Source organism: Ranitomeya variabilis, chromosome 2 (assembly GCF_051348905.1).
Source record: "Ranitomeya variabilis isolate aRanVar5 chromosome 2, aRanVar5.hap1, whole genome shotgun sequence".
NCBI classification, from domain to species: domain Eukaryota; kingdom Metazoa; phylum Chordata; class Amphibia; order Anura; family Dendrobatidae; genus Ranitomeya; species Ranitomeya variabilis.
This window is the reverse complement of record NC_135233.1, coordinates 1,068,595,018-1,068,609,592: the sequence shown is the minus strand read 5'-3', so window position 1 is coordinate 1,068,609,592 and position 14,575 is coordinate 1,068,595,018. Positions and strand designations below refer to the sequence as shown.

At 40.7% G+C, this 14,575-nt stretch overlaps 1 protein-coding gene across 1 annotated transcript in view; it reads left to right on the top strand.

Annotated features, from left to right (window-relative positions):
* Window positions 1–3,722: 3,722 nt before the first annotated feature.
* Window positions 3,723–14,575, top strand: part of MEP1A (meprin A subunit alpha) — a 28,487-nt gene continuing 17,634 nt past the window's right edge. The window contains exons 1-5 of the mRNA XM_077291550.1: window positions 3,723–3,839; window positions 5,676–5,700; window positions 8,204–8,254; window positions 10,740–10,774; window positions 13,546–13,624. Coding sequence (XP_077147665.1) covers window positions 3,771–3,839; window positions 5,676–5,700; window positions 8,204–8,254; window positions 10,740–10,774; window positions 13,546–13,624 — 259 coding nt within the window. The 5' untranslated portion in view covers window positions 3,723–3,770. The remainder of the gene's footprint in view (window positions 3,840–5,675; window positions 5,701–8,203; window positions 8,255–10,739; window positions 10,775–13,545; window positions 13,625–14,575) is intronic.

The window sequence follows — 14,575 nt, the reverse complement described above, 5'->3', positions numbered from 1 at the left end:
GATAAAGAATTGCATTGAGAGTAGATGCGAGCATGAGTATCATTATTTGGAGTAATTTGTGGTTGTCAATGGATTCCCCCCACCCAACCCCCCACATGTACTCATAAGGATCATTAATGGACATCCCCAGGACCTACATGGGCTACTATTTTGGGGGAGACTGTTACATTTTTTATTAATTCATTTTTGGTGTTGTTGCACCTTATTAGCACAGCACTTGCATAAAATACTGTGAAATTCTAGCTGTCCTGCCGGCTCAGGGTGCATCTGTGTCAGCGCAAACTATCCAATGACATTTGAATGAAATGAAACGCTATGGCAGGAGACTCAGGAAGATCCCACTGCTGACACAGAGACATAAAAAATCTAGACTGTGGTTTGCCAAAATGTACATGAGTAAACCAAAATACTTCTGGGAAAAGGTATTGTGCACAAATGAGACCAAGATAGAGCTTTTCAGTAAAGCACATCATTCTTCTGTTTACCAAAAACAGAATGACACATACAAAGAAAAGAACACAGTACCTACAGTCAAATATAGTGGGGGTTCAGACATGTTTTGGGATTGATTTGCTGCATCTGGCACTGGGTGCTTTGACTGTGTGCAAGGCATCGTGAAATCTAAACATTACCAAAGGATTTTGGATTGCAATGTAGTGCCCAGTGTCAGAAAGCTGGGTTTGTGTCCTAGGTCATGGATCTTCCAGCAGGACAATGACCCTCAACATACTTCAAGAAGCGCCCAGAAATGGATGGAAACAAGACGCTGGAGAGTTCTGAAGTGGTGGCAATGAGTCTGGATCTAAATCCCATTGAACACCTGTGGGGAGATCTTAAAATTGCTGTTGGGAGTCAACGCCTTCACATATGAGAGACCTGGAGCACTTTGCAAGAGAACAGTGGTACAAGATTCCAGTTGAGAGGTGTAAGAAGATTGTTGATGGTTAAAATAAGAGATTGATTTCAGTTTATTTATTCCAAACGGGGGGCAATCAAAGATTAAGTTGAGGGTGCCAACAATTTTGTCCGGCCCATTTTTGGGGTTTTGTGTGAAACTATGTCTAATTTGCCTTTTTTTCTCTGTTTTTTTTGTGTTGTTCCAATGCACCCCAAAAATTACTAATTTGTGGTAGGTTGGTTTTTCCAAAGACTGGATTTTGCTATAATTGAGTCGCAAAATTGAGACAACATAAACTAAGCGAAAAAGAAGAACCTACATGCGGCCAATCCAAAATACAAAGTACTTCCAAAAAACAAGAAATACCAAATAAATGAGAAGTCACAACTGCCCATGTAAGAAAAACATAAACTTTATTAGGATAAAAAGTAGACAATTACGATAAGATAAGTTAAGATCGTAAAGGCAGAATAACAAGCAGAAAACCCTTTACTACGTTATAGAAATGTTCAAATAAGTCAGAGGTAGACCAACATCCGACATTCTATGGTGGTAAAATCCACCTGATTAGGAAAGAAAGTGCAAGTGCATACATATAGTGGTCCAAGTAGACCTGGATTCACCAACAATGGGATATTGGGCAAGGAAGCAAAAATTAAATCAAACAAATAGAATGAAATTAATAGTAAAAACTGGTCCAAGTGGACTCAGATAAGTTCCCAATGAAGTGAACTTGTTCCTGGGTGTCAACATAAAATGGTGTTGGAGTTTCAGTCCCCCACTTTCCGGGCGTTATTACTCGTTATTATGCATCATTTCATTTATCATGTATGCTTATGTATATTGACCATCAGAGGTCATAATTTCTCATTATTTCTGTTTATTTGCCTCACACTTTGTTGTGAACTTATCTGAGTTAAGTTAAAAAGAACCCAGGTACTTAAGTCCATCGAGATCAATCTATAGGCTAACATGTTGATCCAGAGGAAGGCAAAAACCCCATGGGGTAGACACTAAGAGCTTCATAATAGGGGTAAAATTCCATCCTGACTCCACATATGGCAATCAGACCGGTTCCCTGGATCAATGCCCCATCACAGAATCTGGTGCCCATAACCTGTAATATTGCAATTATCACAAAAGGCAATTAGGCCCATGTTGAATTTTAGTAGTGAATCAACCATTACAACATCACGTGGCAGAGACCTCCATTAGCTCGCTGCTTTTACAGTAAAGAATCTGTGTATGTGATTATAATGAAACCTTTCCTCTAGAGGATGCACCACTGTCCCAACTCAGGATATGGTTGGAGAAAATGTCTACTTCCCTTTACTAGGGGTAATCTACCTGGTAGCCAGTACACAATATCTCAAATGCCCTCTTTAGTCTTTCAAATGGAACCATGAAAAATTAAAAGGGCTATCTCTGGCTTTATGTGTAACACAGGACCTCATAAAGTGAGAATACATCCTGCCACAATGCTGCTCTGCCTGGGCAATCCCACCAAGCTATGCAACATTGTACCTGGCGTTGAGAGGCACCTAAAGCATAGGAATTTTCGGTGTTTCTGGATGCAGTGATTGACAGTTCTGCTGTCCAATCTAGGATACGGGCATACTGAACTGTCAGTATGGTGATTGATAACTCGACCGTCCAATCGGATTCTGTGGCATGCTCAACTGTCAGTTTCTTGAGTGACAGTTCAGCTGTCCAATCAGGACCAGGGTGCTTCATTCATGTGTCTCCTGTTCAGCGTAATTACCTGGCTATTTAGCCAGCTCTCTGCCTTAGATTGCTGCCAATTGTAGCTTTGCTCAAAAGGTGTGTGTATTTGCTCTGTGCTCCTAGTTTTGTATTCTGATCTTTTCTGCTCGACCTTGGATTTAGCTTGACCATCCGTTTACCTAGCCCTTTTGTCGTGATCCGCTACCTTCTTGGAATTCTGACCTCGGATTGTTTCTTGACTCCACTTTTTTCTCACCCCTCTGTCTATAATGTACCCTTCTGGCTTTTGATCTTGGACCTCTTAACTGTCCAGCCTCACACTTCTCATCACATAAGGCATGCTGAAAAGTGAGGGAAAGGAAAAGTATTTGAGGCAGCAGGCATAGGCTGATGGGAGTAGTAGTCCCATCAGCCGATGTCTGTGACCGTGGGTAAACTTTTTACCTTCAGTCACAGCTGCTGGTTCACGCAGTCATCTGACAGCATAGGAGCCGCAGCACTCTGACTGCTGGGAATGATCTTACCGCCGATCAGAGCCGCCGGTGTTTCTAGCACTGTCATGCACATGACAGCGCGAGAAACACCCGCTGTTTGGGGTGGGGTGCCAAACCCAAACAGTAACATGGACTTCCTGGTGCAGTCTGTGTTTTGGGGTCCGTACCTGAACAGTAGGTGTGCGGTACGGACCCCAAACTTTACTGTTTGGGTTCACCCATCTCTATTTAGGAAGTTACAAAGCATGAGAAACAGGATAGTTTCTGAGCATGGGAGACACCATGAAAAAAGTGCAATTTTTCAACAAAACAAAAATTCTAAATGAAGTCCCACTGGTAGAATATCTACACCGCTGCTTTAAAACATAACGATAATGTGAGGGTTAATAAGGTAAATGGATACCCATGGAAAGAATAAAAGTTAATATTGCGCTCATTCCTGAGGATCTCTGAGCGTTAGTGATTAGTTTATGGCCAATTTGAAGATAAGGGTAAACTCATGATAAACTTCTTATGTTACTTGTAGCTGTGATAATATATGTGATAATAGTTATACTAGTTAACATGAACTTGGAAAATTGTGCAAAGTTCAAACATCGCATATAAGCCGTGCGGAGGGGCCGTTGTCAGCGAGCATTCTCCTCGTGTCCACCATGGTGTCCTGGGCACCTCTGGGGCTACTCTGCCTCGTAGCCATCATTACCCGCTCTAATGCCTACACAGTAAGTAATCCTGACTACAGCCCTTTACCGCCGCTTGTGGCTCTTCAATGCCAGAAAAACTACAAGTCTCAGCTTTTTCTTTAAGGCTATGTGCACACGTCAGGATAATTTGCAGAAATTTCCTGAACAAAACCGGACTTTTTCCGCAGGAAATCCGCATGCGTTTTTTTATGCGGATTTTTCATGCTTTTTTCTGGAGCTTCCAAATAGAGGGAAATCCGCAAAAAATACGCAAAATTAATGAACATGCTGCGTTTTTTTCCGCGATGCGTTTTATTCGCGGAAAAAAATGCAACATATGCACAAAAATTGCGGATTGCATTCTATTTAATAGGATGCTTAATGGATGCATTTTTTGCGCGTTTTTTCTCGTTCTTATAGCGAAAAAACTCGAAAAATCCGGAACGTGTGCACACAGCCTAACCTCTTAACCCCCGGAGGTATTTTCGCTTTTGCGTTTTCATATTTTGCTCCCCTTCTTCCCAGAGCCATAACATTTTTATTTGGTCAAAATAGCCATATGAGGGCTTATTTTTTGCAGGACGAGTTGTACTTTTGAGCAACACCATTTGTTTTAACATATCATGTACAATGGGAAAAAAATTCAAGTGCGGTGAAATTAAAAAAAAAAGTTCAATCCCACAATTGTTTTTTGTTTTGCTTTATTACTAGGTTCTCTAAATGCTAAAGCTGACCTGCCATTATGATTCTCCAGGTCATTACGAGTTCATAGACACCAAACATGTGTAGATTATTTTTTAACTAAGTGGTGAAAAATTTTTCCAAAGTTTGTTAAAAAAAATAAAAAATTGCGCTATTTTCCGATACCTGTAGCGTCTCCATTTTTCGTGATCCTGGGTCGGGTGAGGGCTTACTTTTTGCGTGCCGAGCTGGCGTTTTTAAAGATACCATTTTCATGCAGATACAATCTCTTGATCGCCTGTTATTGTATTTTAATGCAATGTTGCGGCGACCAAAGAAACGTAATTCTGGCGTTTTGACTTTTTTTCTTGTTAATCCGTTTAGCAATCGGGTTAATTATTTTTTTATATTGATAGATCGGGCGATTCTGAACGCTGCTATACCAAATATGTGTAGGTTTGATTTTTTTTTATTGTTTTATTTTGAATGGGGAAAAAGGGGGGTGATTTGGATTTTTTTATTTTTTTAATATTTTTTAAAACTATTTTTTTTACTTTTGGCATGCTTCAATAATCTCCATGGCAGACTAAAAGCTGTCATAACCCGATCAGCTCTGCTACCTACAGGAGGTGATCAGATCATCTGTATGTAGCAGAATTGCTGACTTGCTATGAACACTGATCACCGGGCGGCGCTCATAGCAATCCGGCAGTGACAACCATAGGGGTCTTCTGGAGACCTCTGGTTGTCATGCCAACACAGGTGCCGATGGGCGGGATTTCTGGTGCGCTTGCCGGAAGAGCATGTTAAATGCCACTGTCAGAGTTTGACAGCAGCATTTAACGGGTTAACAGCTGCGGGTGGATCGCGATTCCACCCACAGCTGTTAGAGGCACATGTCAGCTGTTCAAAACTGCTGACATGTGCCAGGAAAGATGCGGGCTCAGTGCTGGCGCCCACATCAAAGGGAGGGAGTCCGACATCGGTGTACTAATACGTCCAATGTTAAAAAGGGGTTAATTTGGAGTCTGTAAGGGCCTACTAAAACTTCAGTTTCCACCATACGTTGAGGTCTATATTACATGGAAGAGCAGTTGAAGGGTTTTCGGAATTAGTAGGATGTTGCGATTCATGGTACCACATGGTGTTCCCTTTACTGTAATCACATTTTGTTTCTGATTTTTTATTTTACAGATTCACTATCTGCCACAAGAAACTGGTAAGAGGAAACCTAAAAATATTTCTAATGTTCTGATGCACTCACGTAAAATTCTTCTTTATATGATTTACCCCAAATCTAATCATCTGTCAGTATTTAACCCCAGTTTTAACTTTTATACTTTAGTCTTTTTGTTCCCTTCTTCTAAGAGCCATAACATTTTTAATTCCTCAATTGACATAACCAACCATACGAGAGCTTGTTTTTTTTATAGGCCAAGTTGTAATTTTGAATGAGACCCTAATAGGCCAAGTTCACATTTTCAGTATTTGGTCACATCAGTATTTATAAGCCAAAACCAGGAGTGGGTGATAAATGCAGAAGTGGAGCATATGTTTCTATTATACTTTTCCTCTAATTGTTCCACTCCTGGTTTTGGCTTACAAATACTGATGTAACCAAATACTGATGATGTGAACGAGGCCTTAATTTGACAATACAATGTACCGTATATACTCGAGTATAAGCCAAGATTTGCAGCCCACTTTTTTGGGCTGAAAATGACCCTCTCGGCTTATACTCGAGTCAGTGTCTGCGGGGGGGTCGGCGGGTGAGGGGGAGCGGCGCGGTGACATACTCACCTGCTCCTAGCGCGGTCCCTGCATGTCCGATGGTCTCCGGGAGCCGGCGGTATCTTTCTGTGTTCAGCGGTCACGTGGTACCGCTCATTACTTTTAATGAGCGGTACGTGACCGCTGAACATAGGAAGACGCTGCTGGCTCCCGGAGACCATCTGACAGTGAGACGCTGCCAGGGACCGCGCCGGGAGCAGGTGAGTATGACGGGGGAGGGGGAGCATTGCGCGATAGTCACCTGTCCACCGTTCCATCGCTGCGCGCTGCTCTGTCTTCCGTCCTCTGGCTGTGACTGTTCAGGTCAGAGGGCGCGATGACGCGATTAGTGTGCGTGCCGCCCTCTGCCTGAACAGTCAGTGCGGAGGATGGAAGACAGAGTAGCGCGCAGCGATGGAACGGTGGACAGGTGACTATCGCAAGTGCCGGGGGCCTGAGCGAAGAGAGGTGAGTATGTGATTTTTTTATTTTAATCGCAGCAACAGCAAATGGGGCAAATGTATGGGGCATAATGTGTGGAGCATGTCATGGGGCCATATATGAGGAGCATGTCATGGGGCCATATATGTGGAGCATGTCATGGGGCCATATATGTGGAGCATGTCATGGGGCCATATATGAAAAGCATCTCATGGGGCCACAATGTGTGGAGCGTCTTATGGGGCCATTATTAACCTTTGTGCAGCATTGTATGGGGCATATTTTAATATGGAGCATCTTATGGGGCCCATCATGAACTGCATGGAGCATTATATGGGGCTCCTGATTCAATATGGATATTCAAAAACATTTAACCTACTGATGTCTCAATTAATTTTACTTTTATTGATATCTATTTTTATTTTTGACGTTACCCGGTAGCTGCTGCATTTCCCACCCTAGGCTTATACTCGAGTCAATAAGTTTTCCCAGTTTTTTGTGGCAAAATTAGGGGGGTCGGCTTATACTCGGGTCGGCTTATACTCGAGTATATACGATACTGGAAAATAGGAGAAAAAAAGGAAAACAGAAGCAAAATCAACACAATTTTTATGGTTTGCATTGTGCAAAATGATTCCCAGGTCAGTATGATTACGGCAACACCAAATTGATTTACAGTAGGCTATTTTTTATTTAAGTAATTAATTTTTAAAAAAATCAGAAATTTGGAAAATAACATTTTATGACGCCATTTTCTGAAACTTGTTTTGATGGAGCTGAAGTTTTTAGCGATATAATTCTGGGTTAAATAAATTTTAATCACCTTTGTTGTAGTTTTTTAGGGAGGTGTGGAGACCAGAAAACCTAATTTCCGACATTCAACATTTTTTTCTTTTTATTGTTTGGGAGTATTAATGTAATATTTTGATAGATCGTACTTTTGACACCAAATATGCTTATATGTTTAATTAATTTTTTTCTTTATTTTTTTAATGGAGTAAAAGTACATTTTTAGATTTCATTTTTATATCTTTTTTATTTAATTTTTAACTTTATTATTTTTGTTTAGGGAAAGTGAATCTGCAATCATTTCATCACTTATTCCATATAGTGTAATACAATGTTAGTGCAATATATAGACATCATTACATTATCCTATGAAGCCCAGGCACAGAGATGACAGCCAAGCGGATCTTGAGTATCTCCCCTGGCTACCCTGACAATTCATAGGCCCCCCGCAGTTGGGTTGTATAGGGGTGATGGGATCCGGTGCCCCCGTGCATCGACAACAGCATTTAAATGCATTTAAAAATTATAATAATCTGCCTAATTGGTACTAAAATCAATACATCCGTAGGTGCTATAGGGGCACAATGCTTGCAAAAGTGATTAGAGAACAGTGACTCTATTGTACACACCTGTGAAGTTACAAAACTTTATATGCAAAATTCTAATGAAATGTTGATAAATTTCCATTTATAAATGATGTAACTTTCTATTATCCACAACAGGAGACCACGGTGAGGCCGGAGGATTCATAGATATCCCTGAGATCAACAAGGGTACGTCATATGTAATGGGGTACATGTCTTATAATTGTCCTATGTATGCACAGCCTAAGACGGACAGGTAGAATGTGCGCCAAGTTTTTCACATTGGTGTATGAGAATAGTGCCACATCTTCCTAGATATGATAGACAATCTTCTATTCTTACTCTATCTATCTATCTATCTATCCCTCCCATGTCTATCTCTATATATATTGTCATTTAATTAAAATTACAAATTACCAAATGCAAAATGAGCTGATGTAAATGTTTGAGCACCCTGCATGGTTATTAAATAGTAGCACCCCCTTTTGAAAGTATCACAGCTTGTGAACACTTTTTGTAGGTAGTCAAGAGTCTTTCAATTCTTGTTTAATGGATTTTCAGCCATTCTTCCTTACACAATTCTTCCTGCTCTGTGAGATTCCTGATTTTCAAGAATGTTCAGATCAGGGGACTGTGAGGGCCATTATAAAACCTTCAGCTTGCGCCTTTTGAGGTCGTCTGTTGTGGATTTTGACGTGTGTTTCGGATCATTATCCATTTGTAGAAGCCTGTTGTGAACTCTGTTAGTGGGCTCCCTCTTGTGGTCACAACTGGTACTGTGTGAGTGTTGTCTTTGGGCTCCCTCTGGTGGTTTTGTTTATCTTCCTGTGGGTTTGAGGCAGGATCAGCTGTCTCGTTATCCACCAGTGAGGTTTTCTATTTAGCTCAGCTGCAACTTCACTTGTTGCCTGCTGTCAATGTGTTCAGACCTATTCTGATTTCATCTGACTACGTTTGGTCTCAGTCTTTCCAAGACAAGCTAAGTTTTGCTTTTCAGTTTTGTTTTCTCATCAGTTATCAATATGTGCTCTGTGTATGATGAGTTTAATCCAGCTTGCTAACATGTGATTTCCTGCTTGCTGGTAGCTCTGGGGTTCAGACTTGCTCCCCTCACACCGTTAGCTGGTGTGAGGGGCTCGCGCATTCTCTGAGTGGATTTTTTAGAGGTTTTTTTACTGACCGCATAGATCCCTTTCTATTTTCTGCTATCTAGTATTAGCGGGCCTCCTATGCTAAATCTGATTCATCTCTGTGTTTGTAATTTCCCCTTAACTCACCGTTATTATCTGTGGGGGGCTTTTCTATATCTTTGGGGATCATTTCCATTGAGGCAAGGGAGGTCTTGCTTTCTCTCTAGGAGTAGTCAGTTTCTCAGGCCGTGACGAGACGTCTAGGATTTTAGGCACGTTCCACGGCTACCTATAGTTGTGTGTGGTTAGGATCAGGTATGCGGTCAGTCCAGTTACCACCACCCCAGAGCTGGTCTATTGTTTAGTACTTAGCAGGTCAGGTTTTCGGATCCTCTGCCACTGGGATCATAACAGAAGCCATCCTCTTTTCAACTTCAGTTTTTTGCAAATGATGTTATCTTTTTATGAAGAATTTCTTGAAATTTAATTGAATCCGTTCTTCCTTCTACCTGTCAAATGTTCCCTATGCCACTCCTGTCAAATGTTCCCTATGCCACTGGCTGACACAACCCTAAAGCACGATTGATCTACCCCATGCTTATTGGTTGGCGAGATGTTCTTTTTCTGAAATTCTGTGCCTTTTTTTTTCTCCACACATAAATCTGAAGGTCTTTTGCAGTCATGAGAGGAGTTCTGATTTACCTCTGTAGCAATCCTACTAGAAGCTCTCATTGAAAATGTGCTTGGTCTTTCAGACCTTATCTTAACCTCTCTGTTTCTGTTAACTGCCATTTCTTAATTACATTTCGAACTGAGAAAAGGGCAATTTGAAAATGCTTTTTCTATCTTCTTATAGCCTTCTCCTGCTTTGTGGGCCACCACCATTTTCATTTTCAGGGTGCTATGCAGCTGCTTAGAAGCACCCATGGCTGCAGCTTTTTAGCACAAGGTTAGAGGAGGTCGGGTATCTATCAAGCTGGGAAATTTGCATTACCTTGCCTTTCCTAATGATGATAGTGAACAAGCCATAACCCTAACAGCCTAATTAAGGTGTGAAACCTTAGTCAAATTTATTTGAGAATACAAATCTCTTTAGATGCCCAAACTTTTGCATTGATCCATTTTCCTTTTTGTAATTTTTAAAATGTAAAAAATTACAATATATATATTTCTTTGGCTAAAATACTAAGGAAATAACTTTAGACACTTTAGAGATCATTTCATCTTCAACTTCCTTAACTGTTCACAATAACAGTAATTTTGACCAGGGGTGCCCAAACTTTTACATACCACTCTATCTATTTATGTATGTATCTATCTATCTATCTATCTATCTATCTATCTATCTATCTATCTATCTATCTATTATCTATTGTCCATCTATCTACTATCTATTATCTATCTATTATCTATCTATCTATTATCTATCTATCTATCTATCTATCTATCTATCTATCTATTATCTATCATCTATCTATTATCTATCTATCTATCTATCTATCTATCTATCTATAAACTAAAACTTTATCTTATATCATTTATAGACAAGGACCTGTTCCAAGGAGACATCAAGCTTTCGGTGAGAAACGCAATTTTTTATTAACGGGCAATGTGATTGGGATGGTAGTAAGTACAGTTTATAAAGACCATACTTACTCCTCCAACCTTCATGTATCTGAGCATTAGCCATGATCAACTTAAAGCTCAACTGATCTGTCAGCAGATGTAAAGTGGGCAGTTTCTGCTTTTATTTATTACCGTTACTCCCCGAGTATCCTTTTTTTTTTTAATTCACCATAAGGTTCAAAAGATTTTTAATGCTAATTTTTGCTGTCTTTCCAAGCAGGCTGTCTGACAGAATCTGCATAACTAATCACATGCTAGATAGTTGCAATTGAAATCTAGATGATTGTCTATAAATTGTTTTATGTTCGAAGTAGTAGTGGACGATGAGATATGGAGCCTGAAAGTTAAAAGTTCAAAACATTGTTACCCTTATGCTCGTCAGTGTAACTCAGTACCAGTCCCCTGGTAGCTCCAGCATTATACAGATAGACAGTGTGGACAGCAGTGTGAGCAGCCTCTTCTTACCTCAACATCCCTAGTACAGTGCCTTGCGAAAGTATTTGCCCCCCTGGAACTGTTCAACCTTTTCCCACATATCATGCTTCATACATAAAGATACCAAATGTAAATTTTTGGTGAAGAATCAACAACAACTGAAACAGAATTGTGAAGTTGAAGGAAATTTATTGGTTATTTTACATTTTTGTGGAAATTCAAAAACTGAAAAGTGGGGCGTGCAATATTATTCGGCCCCTTTACTTTCAGTGCAGCAAACTCACTCCAGAAGTTCATTGTGGATCTCTGAATGATCCAATGTTGTCCTAAATGCCTAATGATGATAAATATAATCCACCTCTGTGTAATCAAGTCTCCGTATAAATGCACCTGCTCTGTGATAGTCTCAGGATTCTGTTTGAAGCACAGAGAGCATCATGAAGACCAAGGAACACAACAGGCAGGTCCGTGATACTGTTGTGGAGAAGTTTAAAGCCGGATTTGGATACAAAATGATTTCCAAAACTTTAAACATCCCAAGGAGCACTGTGCAAGCGATCATATTGAAATGGAAGGAGAATCATACCACTGCAAATCTACCAATACCCGGCCGTCCCTCTAAACTTTCATCTCAGACAAGGAGAAGACTGATCAGAGATGCAGCCAAGAGGCCCATGATCACTCTGGATGAACTGCAAAGATCTACAGCTGAGGTGGGACAGTCTGTCCATAGGACAACAATCAGTCGTACACTGCACAAATCTGGCCTTTATGGAAGAGTGGCAAGAAGAAAGCCATTTCTCAAAGATATCCATAAAAAGTGTCATTTAAAGTTTGCAACAAGCCACCTGGGAGACACACCAAACATGTGGAAGAAGGTGCTCTAGTCAGATGAAACCAAAATCAAACTTTTTGGTAACAATGCCAAACAATGTGTTTGGCGTAAAGGCAACACAGCTCATCACCCTGAACACACCATCCCCACTGTCAAACATGGTGGTGGCAGCATTATGGTTTGGGCCTGCTTTTCTTCATCAGGGACAGGGAAGATGGATAAAATTGATGGGAAGATGGATGGAGCCAAATACAGGACCATTCTTGAAGAAAAATAGAAAAAATTGGAGTCCGGCTCAACAGGACTGGATTTTCCTTTCAAAAGAAAATATAGTGCATACAAAAGAAAAATTTACATGGTCGACAAATTCTCGATTGGTCGACGCGTTTCAACTGCACTAAGCAGTCTTACTCATGAATAAGACTGCCTCAATCATGAGTAAGACTGCCTAGTGCAGTCGAAACGCATTGACTGGGTCATGTCGACCTTGTAAATTTTTCTTTTGTATGCACTATATTTTTTTTTTGAAAAAGAAAAAGAAAAGGAAAATCCAGTCCTGTTGAGCTGGACTCCAATTTTTTCTATTTTCCTTGATGTGAAGCCAGGACGAGGCCGGTGTCTGAGACCCAGGTAATAAGCATAATGAGCAACTGGGTGAGCTGGAATCAAGTTTCTATAATTCTTGAAGAAAACCTGTTGGAGTCTGCAAAAGACCTGAGACTGGGACGGAGATTTGTCTTCTAACAAGACAATGATCCCAAACATAAAGCAAAATCTACAATGGAATGGTTCACAAATAAACGTATCCAGGTGTTAGAATGGTATTTATTTGGGCACTGTATAGTGTTAATATGAAAGCACAGAATGGCAGTATTAATTCGAACACTGTATTTTGATGATTCATGAGAATTGTATGGTTGTATTTATTTGAGCACTGTACAGTCACAATTGTAAATCGGTATTTATTTGGGCACTGTATAATGTTTATATGTGAGCGCTGTATGACAGTATTCATTTGGTCACTGTATTGGTGTATTGGTGTATTATTTGGTGTCAACACTGTATAGTTGTGTTTATTAAGCAGCTATTTTTTGGCTAAAGAACGGCACCGTTATGTGGGCACCATACTTTATTCCTTGTATAATTTACACTGTATAATATCTTATTTGTATATAAATTGTAGGAGGGGTGTAAAGGGAACAAACCTCACAGAGCACCGTGCATCCTTAGTCAAGCTCATGGCCCAAGTGCAACCTTATTCTCTACACCCCATGTATTACATGCCTGCTTATAGACCAACATATACTGCACCATGTATCACTCTCATCCCCCTGCCGAGACCATGGCACAGGGTTTGCACCTAAAAGCATTTATGGGGCATAGGAAATAACTAAGGGTCATGGTGCTTTCATAGCCGGGCACGTGTACTGAGCATTTGTGTTTTCTGTCTGCAGAAACGTGATCGAAATGCTCTGCGTGATGAAATCTACCGGTGGAAGTTTCCTATTCCGTATATATTGGCTGATAACTTGGGTAATATCAATGCACAGTCCGTCTATTTATTTATGTGTCTATCTATCCATCTATTATCTACAGTGCCTACAAGTAGTATTCAACCCCCTGCAGATTTAGCAGGTTTACACATTTGGAATTAACTTGGCATTGTGACATTTGGACTGTAGATCAGCCTGGAAGTGTGAAATGCACTGCAGCAAAAAAAAATGTTATTTCTTTGTTTATTTTTTTTTTAAATTGTGAAAAGTTTTTTCAGAGGGTCATTTATTACTCAACCCCTCAACCCACTAGAATTCTGTTTGGTTCCCCTAAAGTATTAAGAAGTAGTTCAGGCACAAAGAACAATGAGCTTCACATGTTTGGATTAATTATCTCTTTTTCCAGCCTTTTCTGACTATTTAAGACCCTCCCCAAACTTGTGAACAGCACTCATACATGGTCAACATGGGAAAGACAAAGGAGCATTCCAAGGCCATCAGAGACCGTGGAGGGTCACAAGGCTGGCAAGGGGTACAAAACCCTTTCCAAGGAGTTGGGCCTACCTGTCTCCACTGTTGGGAGCATCATCCGGAAGTGGAAGGCTTATGGAACTACTGTTAGCCTTCCACGGCCTGGACAGCCTTTGAAAGTTTCCTCCCGTGCCGAGGCCAGGCTTGTCCGAAGAGTCAAGGCTAACCCAAGGACAACAAGGAAGGAGCTCCGGGAAGATCTCATGGCAGTGGGGACATTGGTTTCAGTCAATACCATAAGTAATGTACTCCACCGCAATGGTCTCTGTTCCAGACGAGCCCGTAAGGTACCTTTACTTTCAAAGCGTCATGTCAAGGCTCGTCTACAGTTTGCTCATGATCACTTGGAGGACTCTGAGACTGACTGGTTCAAGGTTCTCTGGTCTGATGAGACCAAGATCGAGATCTTTGGTGCCAACCACACACGTGATGTTTGGAGACTGGATGGCACTGCATACGA